Raw genomic sequence first — 19,998 nt, forward strand, 5'->3', positions numbered from 1 at the left:
TGTCCACCGCGCCACACAATAAAGGAAAAAATGTTTACTGAGTTTTTTATGTCTTTAGGCAACCGATTCATTGCTGGTGGCGATTGGAATGCCAAGCATACATACTGGGGCTCAAGATTAACAGTAACTAGAGGTCGGGAATTGAAAAAGAGCATTGAAACTAATCACTTGTTAGCTATGACAACTGGAGAGCCGACATATTGGCCTACGGACAGTAACAAAATACCTGACCTCCTGGATTTCTTTATTACTAAGGGTATCAGCGCACAAAATACTCTGATAAAGGCAAGTCTCGACGGCAGCTCTGACCATTCACCTGTCTTGCTTACGCTTAGCTCAATGGCTATGCCCAGCGATACCCATACCGTCTATCTCCACAATTATAGAACTGATTGGCAATGTTTTCGGGAATTCCTCGAATCAAACATAAACCTATGTATCCCACTCAAAACCAAAGATGACGTTGACAACGCATGCCTCTATATTACTAACCTTATTCAAGTGGCGGCTTGGTCTAGTACACCTGAACTGAAGGGTCCTTCGAGAGGGGCTCCAATCCCTCTTGCTATCAAGGAAAAAATCGCCGCCAAACGTCGCCTTCGCAAAATTTGGCAGACAACCCACCGATGTGCGGATAAAACCAGACTAAATCGAGCTATTAAAGAACTCAAAGATCTTCTGGATTACGCTTCAAACGAATCACTCACGCAGAGATTGGAAAAAATGTCTCCAAATGCAAATGGCTCTCACAACCTCTGGAAGGCAACAAAGTACCTCCCACAGCCGCAGCAGTGCTCTCCGCCTTTAAGATCCGGTAATAAATGGGCGCGAACTGACCAGGAAAAATCTCAGGCCTTCGCTATATACCTGGCTGAAGTATTTAAACCCAACAGTACGGATAGTCCAGAGGATCCCGAAATAAACCGAGTATTAAAGCAAGACTTGCAATTATGCCTACCCTTGAGTCCTACAACACCAAAAGAGATAGCTAGAGAAATAGCCAAAATGGACCATAATAAAGCGCCTGGATTTGACTTGGTTACCCCCAGACTATTGAAAGAGCTCCCTAAGAGGTGCATTCTCTTTTTGACCATTCTTGTCAATGCCACATTGAGAATATCGCATTTCCCTGCACTCTGGAAAACATCCCAAATTGTGATGATCCAAAAACCTGGTAAACCGCCTAACGAGGTGTCTTCTTATCGCCCTATTAGCCTGACGCCGGTTTTGTCAAAGTTATGGGAAAGGATCGTCTTGGCACGATTATCCCCTTGCCTGGATGCATGCCATGTAATACCTGACCACCAATTTGGCTTCCGGAAGCACCACTCAACCATAGAACAGGTACACAGAGTGTATTGTACAATAAGACATTGTCTGGAGAGGAAAGAGTACTGTTCTGCTGCTTTTCTCGACGTACAACAAGCTTTTGATCGAGTTTGGCATAGGGGACTGCTCTGTAAAATTAAAAAGTACCTTCCACATTCCTACTTTCTGCTGTTAGAGTCTTATCTCAGTGACAGAAGGTTTCAAGTCAAGCTCCGTGATGCCAGATCTTCTCTCTTTGCCTGCAGAGCCGGAGTGCCCCAAGGCTCCGTACTTGGTCCGGTCCTCTACAACATTTTTACTAGCGATTTACCCCAGTCACCAGAAATAGCTGTAGCAACCTTTGCCGATGATGCAGCCTTCCTCAGTTGTAGCAGTGATCCTAATGAAGCGACTAGACTGTTGCAAACCCAGCTCGATGTCACTAACACTTGGCTGACCAAGTGGCGCATTAAAGCTAGCGCCCCCAAGTCTCACCACATCACATTTACCCTAAGACGTGATACTTGTCCTCCAGTCAAACTCGGCCACGATACATTGCCGCAATCAACCTGTGTTAAGTATCTTGGATTCCACTTGGACCGAAGGATGACATGGAAAGACCACATAAAAACGAAACGTAATGAAATTAACATTAGATTTAAAAACCTACTCTGGCTTCTCGGTAGACAGGCTGCCTTATCCCTATCCAACAAGCTACGGGTGTATTGCTCAATAATAAAACCGATCTGGACGTATGGAATCCAACTGTGGTCGACAGCCAGCAAATCCAACATTATGTGCCTCCAGAGAGCTCAAAACAGTATCCTGAGAGTACTCTCATCGGCGCCTTGGTATACTCGAAATTCTGAAATCCACGAGTACCTGGAAATCCCAACCGTCTTGGATGAAGTTAAACGATACTCAGCCAACTATAAGAACCGCTTGAAAGCTCACCCAAACCCGTTGTCCAGCTTACTATTGCAGCCAAATCCGATTAGAAGACTCAAGAGAGCCGACGTGCTACCCTACTAAGGAGAGACGGAGCATTGGCTCTGTCCCTCCAAACCAATTGTTAAATCACAACTCACCTGATTATAGTCTTGGCGACTGATCGCAGGTGTTAAAGTAGAAAAAAAAAAAAAAAAAAAAAAAAAAAAAAATTACAACAACAAAAAAACCACAATTTACAAGTGAAAACTTAGATAAACTCCATTAACGAAATAGTCATTATCATTTGTACCAACCAACCTTGCTGTTGTCATAAATTTCTTCCATCATATTTCCATGTTTATTAGTACAGGGCGTAGCTGACAGCTATTTTACCGTTGTTCTGGTCGTTATTATTAGCTATTACGCACAATTAATTAACATTTTTTCCTTGATCTGTTTTGAAATGAATGATTAATTACTGCTTTGAGCTTTTCTGTATGAAATATTAAACGTAACTGGTTTTCGGGATACAAATACCGGTGGCAGAACCTCTTGTGAGTCCGCACGGGTAGGTACCACCACCTCGCCTATTTCTGCCGTGAAGCAGTAATGCGTTTCGGTTCGAAGGGTAGCCGTTGTAACTATACTGAGACCTTAGAACTTATATCTCGAGGTGGGTGGCGTATTTACATTGTAGATGTCTGTGGGCTCCAGTAACCACTTAACAGCAGGTGGGCTGTGAGCTCGTCCAGCCATCTAAGCAATAAAAAAAAAAAAAAAAATTGTTTTATGTTTTTTAATTTCACATAAATTTATAAGTGCTGTTTTTTTTGTCTTTTCGCAGGAGCATATTAATTTGGTAGGCAACGATCAAAATCTGGGACCTGTCGTCATGTCTCTGAAGAAAGAACACATAGCTGGCCAGGAACAGACTAGAATACTTCTGAGGCTTCGAACAGAGACCATGCGAGGAACCATACCCACTGGTGAGCTTCAGAAGACTTGCATTTTAAAATATATATGGTTAAATCACTCCACTGAGCACATAAATAATTAAACTCGTACTGATATCTGTTACTTTCATTAACACGATTTAGTATATTATAAAAACGCCTAAAGAGTGCAATGTTGTCAGGGTTCATGCATCTGAGTGTCTTTATTCCATCTGAACTTTTAAATGCTTAAAAGATTTGAATGTGTGAGGTAACCCTACATAGTCCCGAGTGGCACAGGCCATTTTTTGGCCAGTCGTGTTTTTTATTCATTAACTATTTTTAATTGTTTACAACATTCAACTGGCAGATAAATAGTTTAAGTCTTATTAAAACAATTTTTTCGAGAAACCAACTTGTTCAATCTCTTTAAACTTGTCTAAGACTTGCCAAAACCTCATTATCTATATAATACTAGCTGACTCGGCAAACGTTGTTTTGCCATATATATTATAAGATTTCTAGGGAATTTCTAGTGTAGAAAAAAAACTAACTTGTTGTAAGTGTGTAAAAGGATGTGGTAAATGAGTGAAAGAGGCATGTAGCGCTGTGAACGATGAGGGAATATAAAAATAACAAAACCTCATTCAACCACATAATGCGTCATTATAACAAACAAAAAAATTAAAAATTAAAGTTAGGGGGGGACAACCCTTATCATTTAGGGGTAAAATAGATAGTAGCCGATTCTCAGACCTACTAAACATACATATAAATTTTCATACAAATCGGTCAAACTGTTTCAGAGGAGTATAGTAACTAACATTGTGACACGAGAATTTTATATATAAGATGTATACTAACTTCAATTCTATAATTGTTTTATTTAAATTCATTATTGTCCAACATAAATTTTCAGGATCAGGGCCGCTTTCTTCCCCTCTAAGAATGGCGAAAATGCTTAACGAAAAAGTTAATGTGGACAATTTCATGGCTGTCACTTGTCTGAACGCTTCATCGTTGATAGCCGCTTTTGATGAGCGCGTGTTGAACGAAAGGTTCAAGTTTGGAGTTCTCTACCAGAAGTACGGACAGACTACAGAAGAACAGATTTTTGGGAACAACGACACGTCACCGGCCTTTGACGAGTTTTTGGAGATGCTGGGACAGAGGATCAAGCTGAAAGATCACAAAGGTAAGTTATCACTCTGTAATTTAGTTTCATAACTGACTAAAAAGATGTGTGGTGTCGTGGGACACCGGATATGAACGAAGTTCCTTATTATAAAAATATTAATTTTAAGTTATATTCGAGGTATAAAGATAATAAAACTAGAGCTTTCGCAACAACCCACGGTCATTCGGTAACGTGCGAACTTATTGTGGTACACTTCATTCGCGGTTGTTTGCATAAGAGATAGTGTATTGCGCAAACGAACGCTCTGAGATCGTGGTCAATGAATGATAAAAAAATATGTTATTTTTTGTACGTTATTACAAAGTCAAGTCGTACACTGTGTGCATTACTAATAAAAATCTTACGTTACGGACGTTTTTTCCCGGTTAGGGTACCCCTCCGCATCGTCCCATAAGGAACTTCGTTCCAAAATCGTTTACTTAACATCGTAAATAACTGTATGTAGTAGCTCAAGGCATTTTTTCGAATTAAACCCTCCGGAAAATACCTTGAAAGCGTTGTCTACTTCGGAAAACTAATATTAGTTTTATTCTATCCCTCGAGTACGTTTGGTTTCTCAATCACGAGAAAGGTCTGGCACTGATTCTTGGAATCGTTGATCTGTGACCCTACTTCCTGGCAATCTGCCTGCTCTGGCCCGATCGCTCAGAGCCCGGAACGATGTGGACTCAAAATCGAGCCAAGAAAAACTATCGAAAGCCGGACGTGGTCTATTTGAGATTACTATTATCGTTTACATCATCTATTATAAGCTTAAACGGTATTGATGGTATGTTAACATATGAAAAAGAATATGAGATACCAATTCTAGGCGTTCATTTACGATATTATGTATACTCTATACTAATATATAAATCTACAGTGGTTTATACGGATGTTCCGTTATAACTACTGAACCATGCATCCGATTGACTTGAAACTTGGTATCCATGTAGAAAATACATGTACTTAATGGATAGGCTAATATTTATATGAGTGTTGGACTGCCTACTCCAGTTGCGGGGGCGTTAATGATGAGAATCTTTGTGGGGGTGAGAAATAATAATGTTCATTTTAAATGCCCAGCAAAGCGGACGTGTAAAGCTAGTACATAGATAAAAAGTTCTGAAAACAAGTTTTTCCTAAAGACACATCCGGCTACCTAAAGTGTACAGGATTAACTATCTTACTAACATACACACACGTCAGAGATTTATTTGGTTAGTTAACTTAAAAAGTGCTTGAATAATTATTAAATTCATGCGAATATTCAAACATTGACTACATAGATTTTCATGTTAGTCTCATCACCCAATAGTTTCCCCGCCCATTGAGTTTCTCACCGGATCTTTTCAGTGGATCGCGGTTTGAGCCCCGTGAGCTCACCTACACGTTAGGGTGAAGCTGAAATAGCCTCTCAAGGCTATCAGCATAGGTATTGAAAAAAAAAGTTTCCCTTTTATTTATTATAATATTAAATCAATAGTACATGCATTTGATTCTATGTTTCCCAATGTAATACTTTAATGTTTACAAAGGTTATCGAGGAGGTCTTGACGTGACGGGTCACACCGGCACTGAGGCAGTCTACGAGCAATACCACAACCGGGAGATAATGTTCCACGTGGCGCCACTGCTACCCCACACTGCCGGAGACGCGCAGCAGCTGCAGAGGAAACGACACGTGGGGAACGACATTGTAGCCGTCGTCTTTCAGGTCAGCCCAAAGTATATCACAAACTAGATAGCTTACTGGTGGTAGGACCTCTTGTAAGTTTTTTTTATTTTTTTTTATTGCCTTTATAGGCAGACGGGCATACGGCCCACCTGATGGTGAGTGGTTACCGTCGCCCATGGACTTCAGCAATGCCAGGAGCAGAGCCAAGCCGCTGCCTACCGCTTAATACTCTCCATAAGCCTCGTTTGAAGAAGGACATGTCATAGCGCTCGGGAAACACCGTGGAGGGGAGCTCATTCCATAGCCGGATGGTACGTGGCAAAAAAGATCTCTGGAAACGCACTGTGGATGACCGCAGTGGCTCCAGGTAGTATGGATGAACTCTACTCCGGTGGCGGGCGGTGCGATGGTAAAAACGAGATGCTGGTATCATCTCGAACAATTCCTCAGAGCACTTCCCATGGAACATACGCGTCCGCGCGGGTAGGTACCACCGCCCTGCCTATATCTACCGTGAAGCAGTAATACGTTTCGGTTCGAAGGGCGGGACAGCCGTTGTAACTGTACTTGATATCTTAGAACATATGTCTCATGTGGGCTGTGAGCTCGTCCACCCAAGTAAGCAATAAAAAAAAATAGATAACATAATTACTAATCATACATCAAAGTCTCTACTGAAATATTGGAGTATCTTTTATATAAAAAAGGGGATATAGCATTGTAATATCTTCGGAATAAGCTTCGGACGCGCCCGAGTTATTTTACTAAAGATGGTATTATATTTGTTTTTCACTTAATAGATATTTCGAGCTCGGCAATATATTATATCGATTTGTAGTTGTTCTATCGTACAGAGTTTTTTTCGCTTACAGCACAATTTAATATTTAAACAGTAAATATTATATATATGTAGATGTATATAACTCCAGAGTTCGTCCATTTGTTTTAGCGGAGTAGCAAGTTCTCTGGACAAACGACGATTGCGTAATCTTAGAAAAAAAAAAACCATAAAAAACTGTTTGTAGAAAACGTAACGAGAATAATAAAATTCCAGTCGAACTGACTATTGCGAAGTTCAGGGGCAATGTAAAGTGCACTTTAAAGGTCAAGTTGCGTTTTAATACGGAAATAATTTCCACGTATTATTAAAAAAAAATGTTTTTCAATAAAATAACGTATGAACTACATTTAATACGTATTTAATTCGTGATTATAAAAAAATTAAAAATACCCTCTATCTTCTTTTTAATTTTAGAATACATCACTGATTCCAAACGTTCTAAACATGAAAAGAAATAATAAAATATATTTGAATAATTAAAACAATTATCAAAATCTGTAATCTAAATACGCGATTAGCGAATAAAATGTCACAGTAACATTGTGTTCACGATCAGGTGGCTCCGATCATCTTCCATATGCAGCAAAAAAGTTTTGTGCGCTGAATTAGTCAAACTAAGCATAATTCACTTTGCCTCTCTTAAGATTCATTTTGAATTTTTCTATACTTTAACGGTATATATGTTTAATCTTTAAATAAATCAATCTGGTATTAGGAAAAGGCTATTTGAGGTCCAACACGTATTGAACATATAACGGCTGTCTGGTGTAGTGGTAAGTGACATGGTCACTGCACAAGGGGGTCGCGGGTTTGAATCCCGCCAAGGGAAGATATTTGTATGATAAATATAAATGTCTTTTCCAGGGTTATGGATGTATATTAAATATATGTATGTGTATAATAAAAATCTTACATTTATTTCCCTTATCTGGTACCTGTAACACAAGTTCTTTACGAACTTAGCACGAGACCAGTTAACGTGGCGTGATTGTTAGTAAATATTTATTATTATTATTATTATTATTATTATTATTATTATTATTATTATATAGTTTAATCTTATATTAGTAGTAAGATCGCAAAGGATTAAAGTGAATATTGTGTGCATTGAATTAATTAGATACTAAAATAACCACACAACATTAGTCCGAACAGTAGCGCTCGATTTTTAAGTTCGTATGAAATCGCAATGTCCAAAAGCAAGATTTGTTTTTAAGTCCTATTTGTATCTCTGACATTTCGGATCCGTGTGCTTAGTGCGAGTTTTTTAACGTTCTAGAAGTTAACCCAATTTTGTATGCAGTTTGAACAGTGCCCCTAGCGGCAAACGTAGGCAAACGATCCCATTCCATACAAATATGAGCTAACTTTTACGCTATCGAAAACGTTAAAAAACTCGCACTAAGCACACCGATATCGAGATAATAATCTCAAGAATAACATACGTAATTACAGGAGAAGGCGACTCCGTTCACACCGGACATGATCGCCTCGCACTTCCTACATGCGTTCATAGTTATCACGCCAGAGTTCGTGGATGGGGAGACCAGGTAAATACATGTGCTATTCAAAATATTAACACGTTCAACGCCATAATATGAAAAATCGAGTCTTTTTATTCAGGTCATGGTGCTCACTGGTGAGCCTTATGTTACTGAACCATTCGGCCCACGAGGTTTGTTTTTTTTTATTGCTTCGATTGGTGGATGAGCTCATGGACTCATGGTGTTAAGTGGTTACATAATGGGTCACCCGTGAGCCTTTTAAAATATTTAAACTAGGTGATAAAAGTCGCAATTTTTTATATTCCGTGCAAGTTATCGCATTTTAAAAATCTCAAATTAAAAAATAATATATTTTGACTTGGCCCGAACGGTATAAGTATGCTAAGCCCAGCGGTGGGTCGTAAAGCGTACAATGTGTTTAATGTACATGATAAAAAATGCTCTAGATTACTCCGTAAATATCACGAAAATCATCTTAAGATTTTTAAAGTCGAAGTCTGAATTTTCAACGAACAATAAAGACTCGCGCGGCTTTGGATTACTATCTATCATAACAATGGCATAAAATTGCTTTTTTTATAGTACTACAACTATGCACGAACAAACATTTTAATTATGTCTTCTCAAAAGGCGGTTGACAGTGATTTTCTCGTCCGCGACAAGTTTGTCACTTTAAACGACCGACATTATTAGCGCTAGAGGAAACTGAGAAAATGAGTCGGAAAGTAGAATGGAAATTTTCATAGTGATTAAAATGCAAACGAACCCCGACTCTGTAATTAGTTGTTTTGCACAAAACAAACAGTTTTAGATGCTAGACATCGTCGAACCGACAAAGAAACTGTATTACATTATTCAAATTATTATTTGCAACAATATTAGTACTAATATTATAAATGTGAAAGTGTGTTTGTTTGTCTTTTTTTACGTCGAAACAACGGATTTTTAAAGTGATAGTATTAGGTCAGAAAAGTCACATAGATTCCCAAAAAAAACATGTGATTTCAATAGAAACACTGACACTTTTGATAATATGCCAAAATGTTTCAAGATTTATTGGTTACGTTATAATGTTATAAAATACTAGCTGACCCGGCAAACGTTGTGTTGCCTTAAATAGGATTTCTAGGGAAATTCTACTTTAAAAAAAAAAACCTCATTTAAACACATAATACCTCATTATAAACAAAAAAAATAATGCAAAAAATTAAAATAAAAAATAAATTTTTGGGTTGGACAACCCTTTTCACTTAGGGGTAAAATAGATAGTACCCGATTCTCAGACCTACTGAACATACTATTGATACACAAATAAAACCAAAAAAACATGGCTGAGAAATGTATAGTATTGTATAGCTCTCAAATATATAGTGTATAATCTATGATGTATAGTGAGTAAGTAAGACAGGAGACCGGCTTCGTCCTCATCCCTACTACGTGATGTTTGCTGGATGAGTGGTGACACCTGGCGGGGATAGCTGATCGATTGATAGTTGATCAGTAGTCGACCGGCGAGGGCGGGAGATCAAATTCAATTTAAAAAAAATCATAATTAAAGGAACTTGAAATTATAAACTCTGAATAAGAATTTATCGTACTACAATTATAATATTTGATTGCCATCTTGCAACCTTATTGCGGATTTGTGCATAGAATAAAAAAAAAAAATTATCGGGATGGAAAAATAGGGGTTGATCGTATAAGAGTGAAAATTGAGAGTAATATGATTTTTTTTATTTGAAGTCATGACAAAACAAAATAAAAAACTTGCCAAAAAAATTAAAGTTTATAATTAACAAATAAAAAATAGGGGTTGATCATAGAGGGATGAAAAATTGAGAGTAACATCAGATTTTTTATTTTAATTCATGACAAAATAAAAATAATAATGAAATTCTTGCCAAAAAAATTAAAGTTTATAATTAACAAATAAAAGTAGGGGTTGATCGTAGAGGGGTGAAAAATTGAGAGTAACATCAGATTTTTATTTTAATTCATGACAAAATAAAAATAATAATGAAAATCTTGCCAAAAAAATTAAAGTTTATAATTAACAAATAAAAGTAGGGGTTGATCGTAGAGGGGTGAAAATTTCAGAGTAATATTAATTTTTTTATTCTACGTCATGACAAAATAAAAACAAAATTCTCGCAAAAAATTTTAAAGTTTTTAATTAGCAAATAAAAAATAAGGGTTGATCGTAGAGGGGTGAAAATTTAGGGTTGTATGTATTTTTGTATGCTGTATCATAAAAAAATAAAATAAAAATTTTTTGTCTAAAAAATAACAAATAAAATTTAGGGGTGGACCACACTTAACATTTAGGGGGATGAAAAATAGATGTTGTTCGATTCTCATAGATACCGGATAAGCACAAAAAATTTCATCAAAATCGGTCAAGCCGTTTCGGAGGAGTATGGCAACGAAAACTGTGACACGAGAATTTTATATATTAGATAACGTTTGTAAGCGACACTATATAAACCATATAAAAATTATTATTCGTGTCTGTTCGTTTGTGTTCTACGCATTCGCGACTCGCTTATTCAATTGCAATGATACTTTGTATATTTATTTTTGGCATTCCTGAAGCAGCTACCCTTGAGTTGTTAGGTCTCCTTCGGAGGCGCTCGGGCAGCTATTAGCAAATCCCACCCCTCCTGGCTGAGCCTTTGCTCGCCCACCTGTCCTGGTGAAACTGGAAAGGCCTTCGGGCCACCAGAAATCCTCCCTTATTATATATGTATGTAGGAACGGAACGGAACGGAACGGTATGGATGAATGACAGATATGGAGCATGACTGAGTAAGAGAGATAGGAGATTTCGTGTAAGGAAGTAAGAAAGACGGCGAATGAATATGCGGAACACTTAGTTTTATTTTTTTATGCTAGAAGAGGGTAATTGCCGGAGACGACGGCAGACACACGCGGTGTAACTCTGAAGATGCAAGACGTTTATATTTTAGTTACGTAGATTAAGACGAAATAAAAAATCTAGTTTGTGTGAAGTGTTCAACCGTTTCACTGGCCCACCCTGGAGGTAAAACACACACATGTATATTAATAAAGATAAACCACGTTTTCAGGTACAAAGTGGCCGTCACCGCACGTGTGGACGTACCATTCTTCGGGCCGACTCTCCCGCAGCCGTCTCTATACCGTAAAGGAAGAGAATTCAAAGACTTCCTCCTAACGAAACTGATAAACGCCGAGAACGCTTGCTTCAAAGCCGATAAGTTCGCCCAACTGGAACTCCGGACTAGGGCGTCGCTGCTGCAGCACTTGTGTGACGACTTGAAGAGTAAGACTAGCGAGTTCATGGGCGCGCCGGCGAAGATCGAACCGGGGGCCGTGTCGCCGAAACCGGACGGAACACCGAAACAAGAAGGGCCCGGCTCTAAATTCATCATAACCGTAAAGAACGTGCTAATATCGAAAGTAAAGTAAGTAAGTTTTGTTATTATTTGCTGTCCATTAGCAGGCAAAGGCATATTTGTGGAAGGACGCGGGAACCCACCATTAGCAATTTTCACAAGAAAACCTTTACGTATGTATTCTGTAAAGGTCACGATTCTCAGCACTGAAGAACACGACGGAGGGAGCAGGAAAAATCATAAGTCATTCGGATATTATCTACGGCCTTCGCACCCCTTAAAACCCGTAGGCATAACTGCTTCGTGGGGAAACTAAAGATGGTTCTGGTCGTGCGAGCCTCGACCGAGTTTTTCCCGTTTTTTTTCCTTACTTAAGCTGATAGCCTTGAAAGGCTATATCAGCGTTACCCTAGCGTGTAGATGAGCTCTCAGGGCTCAAACCGGAGGTGTTGCTAACACTGGCCCTAGCAATAGCAGTGCTTTGGAGAATCTACTACGGGATCGGAAACGCGACCCACTGAGATAATCCGGCGAGAAACTCAGTGGGCTTTTTCCTCTTACAGTCTGTCGAGTAACAGGAAGTTTTAGTTGGGTAATTCCAATCGTACCGGGGATTCCGGGGAATTACTGTAATAAAAAAAAAAAAAACAGTAACTAGGATAGGTCTGAGATTGTGATTATTACTAAATTAAATAAACATAGAAATTTAGGTAAATTTCAAACAATGGCAACACTGGCGAACTACTTGTTTTAAAAAATGAACAATAAATAATGGCAGAAATGCTTAATTTTTTTTTGTTTTATTATGTATATAAAAAAAAGAATTATTATTCTAAATTTAAACTAACTGTTTTGTTTGTTTATTCCAGATCACCGAGTGTAGACACGAATCTCTCAGGCGATAACAACAAGAATTACGCGAACAAAAACAAATTCATGCCAAACGAGACTCACACTCCGAATGTAAGCATAAAACACATTTAGATATTCAATGTTCGGACGTACGGTCCCCCTGGTGTTAATTGTTTATCAGAGCCCAGAGACATCAACAAATTTTTCCGCGAAGTCGTAGTCGCCTAAAGGATAAGACGGCCCGGTGCATTCGTATCTAGCGATGTACCGGTGTTCGAATCCCGCAGGCGGGTACCAATTTTTCTGATGAAATACGTACTTAACAAATGTTCGCGATTGACTTCCACGGTGAAGGAATAACATCGTTTATTAAAAATCAAACTCGCAAAATTATAATTTGCGTAATTACTGGTGATAGGACCTCTTGTGAGTCCGCACATCCTCATCATCATCAGCCTATAGTAGTCCACTGCTGGACATAGGCCTCTTCAATTGTTCGCCACTGAGCACGATCTTCGGCTTCTCTCATCCAGTTCCTGCCAGCCACCCCGCACAGATCATCACTCCACGGAGTCTGAGGGTTTCCTGCACTGCGTTTTCCAGTTCGCGGTCTCTACTCAAGAACGCGTTTACCTCAACGATTATCGGTTGTCCGGCTAATATGGCCAGCCCATTGCCACTTCAGCTTACTAATTCGCTGTGCTATGTCTATAACTTGGAGTCCGCACGGGTAGGTTTTATCAATACAACAGCTAACCCACCCTTCAAACCGCATTACTGCTACGCGGCTGAAATTGGCAGATTGAGATCTACCAGTGTGAGCTCACAAGAGGCCCTACCACCAGTAAAAAATATCAAATCCTGAGCGCAAATTTTACTAATCATATCTTTTGTTTTATGAACAGAGCGGTCGTTCGAAGTCATCTATAGCGTCGTCGTCGGCGAGCGCAGTGTCGGTTCGTTCAGCCGGTGGGTCCGGGGAGTCCAGTCCGGATGTGACGTCACGAGCCGCCCCTCCGAGACCGCCGCTGAACGACCACAGCGACGACTCCAGCCTCAACTCAGTCGACTTGGATCCGCTTGGTCAGTATCATAGATACACTTAATGTCAGTAAGCAAATAAGTAACGGTAAAAAAAACGTAGTTCGAAATATGAATTTTAATAAAAATTCGATTTCTTTTGAACATCTATAAATCTAATATATAATATATAGATGTAATGTATAAATCTACAGTGATTTTTACGGATGATCCGTTATAACTACTGAACCATGCATCCGATTGACTTGAAACTTGGTATCCATGTAAAAAATACATATACTTAATGGATAGACTAATATTTATATGAGTGTTGGACTCCCTAATAATAATGACAATAAATAATAATGTTAATTTTAAATGCCGGGCGAGTGCGGCTAGTTGTTTTTTTTTTTTGAATTAGAATTTCAAATTTCGCAATCGTGAAGTGACTAATGTTGCGGCTATATTATTATCAGGTTTTGTCGAATGTTCGAATTGTCTACAAGTAGAAAACGATATTATTATGTTTTGCGAAACCGACTGTCGTCTATTGCATGACAGAGAGTGGAGACTTCCCGAGCTAAATGGAACAGTATTTGATCACGACGAACCTCGTTCATCCAACCTCATTTCGCAACCCAAACCTTGAGTATAATCTGTGAACACGGATTTGAGACTAGTGTAGTGTTCGTAATTCGAATTATAAAGTCAGTTCGATTGATTTGGAACTTAGTAGGTACATACGGTTTTTTTTGTTGTAAAAGTGGTTTTTGGCAAATGATACTGTCATAAACAATTACAACAATAACCGGGTGAAAAACAGTGGCATCGCCCATGCGAATTGTAACGTCCAAATGAATGAACTTGTAATTTTATTAACGTTCACGTGCAGAAATTGCGCATCATTACAACTATCATCCACAATAGCCCTGTCTCTTTCTCTCTCTTTCCTGTCATGTTTCAAATTAACGTTTAATTTAAGAATATATTTAAATAAATGTGTACACATATGTATATTGAATAAAATTATTTTCCAATTAGACGACAAAGACTGGCTGACTTGTGGTAAAACAGGTTAGTCTCCATAACAAGTATAAATTATTAAAAAAAATACTTTTTTTTGTAGATCATTTTGAGCACGTAATCGTAAATTAGAAAATCTTTTAAATATTTATTATTCGCATACATTTATTTCGATTCACGTCTTATAGTGAGTAGGAAATATATTTTTGTCTATCTCTTGCACATTAATGTCACATTATTTAATTAACATAATCTTAGTCCATTTCCATTTAGTCATAATCTTAAATTGTATTTTAATAGTTAAATACTGTTTTTAGCGTATTCAGCACGGATGTAAAACGTTTTGTATATTTTTATCTATTAATAGTTGTAGAGTTTTTTTTTTAATAATAAGCTAGACTGGTGATGGTACGACCCACTTGATGGTGAATGATCGCCATCGCTCATGGAGTTTAGCAATGACCAAAATTTTATATTATAAGTACATTTTTTATATATTTTTACAATTAAAATCTAAAAAAAATACTTTCGGGAGCGGAATGAACATCATGTGGCTACCTGATATTATTTATTTATTCACCTAAAAATCTACGTTTTGATTTAACTGGAACGAATTTCCGAATCTTGTATTTTTACTGGTGGTAGGACCACTTGTGAGTCCGCACGGGTAGGTAACACCACCCTGCCTATTTCTGCCGTGAAGCAGTAATGCGTTTCGATTTGAAGGGTGGGGCAGCCGTTGTAAGTATACTGAGACCTTACAACTCATATCTCAAGGTGGATGGTGGCATTTACTTTGTATATGTCTATGGCCTCCAGTAATTACTCAACACTAGGTGGGCTGTGAGTTCGTCCACCCATCTAAGCAATAAAAAAAAAATAGGAACTAGAAATTATTTTGATACTTTACATTATCAATATTGCTTTTTTGCACACTTTTCTATCTTCTTTAGCTTACTCTTACCTACTTAATACACGTTACTTTCGTCTGCTGCAAGGAAACATGTTAATATTTTTGTTTACAATTAAAAAAACATGTATACATAATTGAGCCATGGACGTAATATGCCTGAACGAATTCCGTGTTCCGTCCAGCAGGCGGCGTATACGTAGACAGCGACACCGGTCTGGAGTCGATGTCGTCTGCGGAGGCGGGTGCGGGGTGCGGGGCGGGCGCTGCGGGGGGACGCGCCGACGGAGCCGCACCGCCGCGGGGGGACGCCGACCTACGACAAGAGGTCTGCAGGCTCAAGAATGACAAACTGGATCTACTCAAGCAGAACATTGTGAGTATAATTCTGCTGCTCTTCTGCGTCTTAACGCGTTAATTAGCGCCGTATTGGGTGGGTCGTATGCTCGTCTGCCTTCAAGGCCACTTCGACAAAGCGACACGACATGGGAACCCTCTCATCGTGGAATGCCGGTAACCACAATCCCGACCCGACATATCAAACCCGCAAAAATTATAATTTGCGTAATTACTGGTGGTGGGACCTCTTGTGAGTCCACGCGGGTAGGTACCACCACCCTGCCTATTTCTGCCGTGAAGCAGTAATGCGTTTCGTTTGAACGGTGGGTCAGCCGTTGTAACAATACTGAGACTTTAGAACTTATATCTCAAGGTGGATGGCGCATTTACGTTGTAGATGTCTATGGGCTCCAGTAACCACTTAACATCAGGTGGGCTGTGAGCTCGTCCACCCCTCCATCTAAGCAATAAAAAAGCAAAAAAAGTATAATTAAAATAGATAATATAATCACTAATCGTACATCAAAATCTCTAGTATCATTTATATAAAAAAAAAAGTAGCAACTTGTACACTTATATCGTAGGAGCCATATTATTGTGCAAGGTAGTGCGATTCTTAACGGTTCTTCAAACATATTATTTTTTTAACAGACCTGGCAGAATGAAATCAAGAACTTACGCGAAAGAGAAATATCTCTGCAAGCCGAGTTGGCCGCCGCGGCGAGGGAAGTCCGAAGGCTCAGAGAGCAACAACAGTCACTAAGCACAACCATCCCGAACCCTTCGCCACACGATTCCACGGCCTAATACGAACTTTGAGCCGAAGCCGCAAGGCTCAAATTAACAAAATCAACCCAACTCAAAAGGTGACGTGATTATTTATTAGATCTGATTGTGAGAAATGATTAGTTTAAACTGATACCTATATTATTATTGTCGTAGAATTTTTTGAAAGTCGATCATCGTAATAGATAAATATATCGGTGTCAAAACTTAATAATATTTATAGATACATGTTGTTCTCTCTTCTGTGTTGTGTGATTCATGTTATAGAAAAATATATCGACTTGATTTCTGGCAATCTTTATATACTTAGTTCAATGTTTCATCAATAGATGTCGTAATATTTCCGAATTTTAAAATTGTATTCTATGATTGTCTTTGCGTAAAACTATGCTTCGAATACAATTATATTATATTGTAGCTCGTTTCCGAGTACAAGAAAAGTATATTATAAAAATAATCTGTAGCATATGTAGAGAGAATGTGATTCGAATCTTTTATATGTTGTTATACGAAACAAGATTGTTACTATGTCTATAATCTAAGACAAATGCTTTTTGTAAACGTTGTGATAATTAAGCTTACTTCAAATTCATGCCGTTTAAAATTAAAAACCCAACAACTTATACAAATATTATATTTTGCACTCACACTATTATCAAATACGTTTTTATTCACTGTAATATTTTATGTATTTTGAAAAGACCGCTTGTGTTCTTCAACTTTTATTCTCGACTGCGGGAATGAAGACAGGTTATATTTATTAGTTAAGATCCATATAGAATCTTGATTTTTACCAATATTTCAAACGCTATTACTGTTCCACTACACACTTCAGTTTTCCTAAAATGTATATCACGCTCATATCTACAAATACTAATTTAGAAGAAGCGTAGTTCGTTCATTCATAGTTCATTATTATAAATTGCGAGCGTTAGATGTTAGAAGAAATTTATTAGTACTGAATTATTAAGTGAAAACTTTATGACGTCATATGTGGTGTTTTAGAAATTTCAATGACTCTTAGTTTTGACATAGTTTGACTTATTTACATGATTTCCCAGTACATATTTGTACGTAGAAGTACGCATTTGCAATTATTCTTTTGGTATTGTGCAATCTTCTGTTCTTTGGGTAATTTAGCATAATTTAAGTATACCGGTTAATGTACATATATGGCGACTGGACTATTGATTTCAATAAGAAAAGCAGTATTTTTTTTTTTCATAATTTATGCTTCGATTTAAGTTCGTTTTGAGTGTTCGTTTGATTACGTTTTGTTGTTTATAATTAATATTTTATACCAAAGCTAACATTCCCCACTAAAATAGTGTAGGTTTTTTTTTTCTAGAACCAGTATTCAAGGTTTGATTGATGGACGTATGCTAACACAATTTCTAAGTTTACATTTAGCCTCGTAAATAAATGTATTCTTTTAGATATTTTGTTCGAATGTTGATTTAATAGTTGATTGTAACTAACTGTTGATTCGTCTTCATTTAGACCTAAACCAAATATTGAGCGCGGAGCGTTAGAAAAGTAGTTTTTAAGAGATACTATTGAAATATATGAATAGTTACATCCTAAATAAATGTTGTTTTATTTAACGTCCAGTGCCTTTAACAAGTGCCTTTCGTCTGTATATTGCTAGATGGTGCTACTGTGCTGTTTAGTAGTGTTGATATGTGCCAAGAGATGGCTCTCTCTACAGCTTAGTGTAATTATTTTATAATAATAATTAGAAATAATTCTTTTTTTATTTATTTTATTTTTATAAATAATTTTTTTTACTAACAATCATGCCACGTTAACTGGTCCTGTGATAAGTTCTTGTAGAACTTGTGTTACAGGTACCAGATAACGGATATAAATGTAAGATTTTTATTATACACATACATATATTTAATATACATCCATAACCCTGGAAAAGACATTTATATTAAATTTATCATACAAATATCTTCCCTTGGCGGGATTCGAAGCCGCGACCCCCTTGTGTAGTGACCATGTCACTTACCACTACACCAGACGGCCGTTAAATGGTTAATGGAAGTGACTGTGACTGTGAAAGGTTTCTTTTAGTAGTAGCGCGTAAGCGCGTAAGTGCAATTTCCTCTTTCGAGATAATGGTTAGAAACTGAATCTTTGATCACGTCGTGATAAAAATGCATCATGATTGTTGTATTTAGAGATACCAATCTAGACTAAAAAATGTCCATTGTGATTCGGAGGATTAGTATTTGAGGATTAGTATCATTCGCGACTCCGCTATAGAGCCCTAATATTGTAATGAACAAAACATTTCATAATACGTTAACATGAAATTTTGAGAAATAGCTCCATCTGTGCAGCTCAGTATTAACTGGGTAAATTTCTAGGACAAACCCTAATAGTTATTTTAATTTTTTATAGGTGTCGCTTTTCACAATTACAATTCCCAGTTGAAAAACAAAAATAAGAAAACCCGAAGATGCTATAACAGAAAATGGGAAATACAATGGCGTTACAGAATACATCCTAATTTTAAATATAAAACAATGTCGAAAACTTTGTTTTGTAAGATTGAAAAAAATAACATTGCTTCGAAAAGCACAAAATATTCAGTTTATAAAGGATTCAAAAATTAATATAAAAGCGACGTGGCAAATCATCTAAGCAATAAAAAAAAGCATAAAAAAATCCGTTAACAATAGAAACACGCACTCTTTCCATGGGAACATTTTTCACTGTCAATCGTACGGATTATTTTAGGGACTCCAAATTATCATGGCGTTTAGAGCAAGCCGTACTCTCTAAAACTAACCATAAATCATAATCCAGCGGATTAAGATCGGGACAAGACGACGACCAGTCTTCAGGTCTGAAGTCCGAAACGTTCGTTTCCAACCAAGACTACGTAGACCGAGCTTTATGACCTGGCGCCGAGTCTTGCTGGAAGGACCATTCTTGATTATTGAACATGGTGTTGTTAAGGGGCTTCACTACCTTCTCAATAATGGTATCTTGATACACTTGTGCCGATGTTTTGATACCTTTTTCACAAAAGTTTGGCTCAGTCACTCCTTCATAGCTAATACCCCACCAAACTATCACTGAAGTCGGATAGTGCCCACGTTGCGTACCGCTTCAGTAGTTGTTTCGATTTTACCACCCTATTCTCTTTTAAATTATCAGTTAAGAAATGACCAGTACGTCTCTTATAGGGTGCAAGTCCTAAGTCATCTTTTAAAATACGCGACATGGTTCTAGGTGCTATCTTCATCTCCCGAGATAAAATCTTTTACTTTCAGACAGGATTTCTTCGAATTCTTTCCCTTACTGCTTTG

The 19,998-nt window shown here is 37.7% G+C and overlaps 1 protein-coding gene across 8 annotated transcripts in view; it reads left to right on the top strand.

Moving 5' to 3' along the window:
• The window catches only part of LOC101742414 (rap1 GTPase-activating protein 1), a 391,261-nt gene extending 372,997 nt beyond the window's left edge, over window positions 1–18,264 (top strand). For 5 of the 8 annotated variants that reach the window (XM_062675431.1, XM_038019546.2, XM_062675449.1 and 2 more), the window contains 10 exons: window positions 3,083–3,224; window positions 4,090–4,365; window positions 5,886–6,064; window positions 8,322–8,416; window positions 11,458–11,814; window positions 12,615–12,708; window positions 13,503–13,680; window positions 14,659–14,691; window positions 15,736–15,926; window positions 16,541–18,264. In XM_062675431.1, coding sequence (XP_062531415.1) covers window positions 3,083–3,224; window positions 4,090–4,365; window positions 5,886–6,064; window positions 8,322–8,416; window positions 11,458–11,814; window positions 12,615–12,708; window positions 13,503–13,680; window positions 14,659–14,691; window positions 15,736–15,926; window positions 16,541–16,696 — 1,701 coding nt within the window. In that variant the 3' untranslated portion in view covers window positions 16,697–18,264. The remainder of the gene's footprint in view (window positions 1–3,082; window positions 3,225–4,089; window positions 4,366–5,885; window positions 6,065–8,321; window positions 8,417–11,457; window positions 11,815–12,614; window positions 12,709–13,502; window positions 13,681–14,658; window positions 14,692–15,735; window positions 15,927–16,540) is intronic. The other 3 variants (XM_038019563.2, XM_004931750.3, XM_062675434.1) reach the window with 2 other exon arrangements.
• The last annotated feature ends 1,734 nt before the right edge of the window (window positions 18,265–19,998 follow it).

Source organism: Bombyx mori, chromosome 3 (assembly GCF_030269925.1).
Source record: "Bombyx mori chromosome 3, ASM3026992v2".
In the NCBI taxonomy this organism is placed as follows: Eukaryota; Metazoa; Arthropoda; class Insecta; order Lepidoptera; family Bombycidae; genus Bombyx; species Bombyx mori.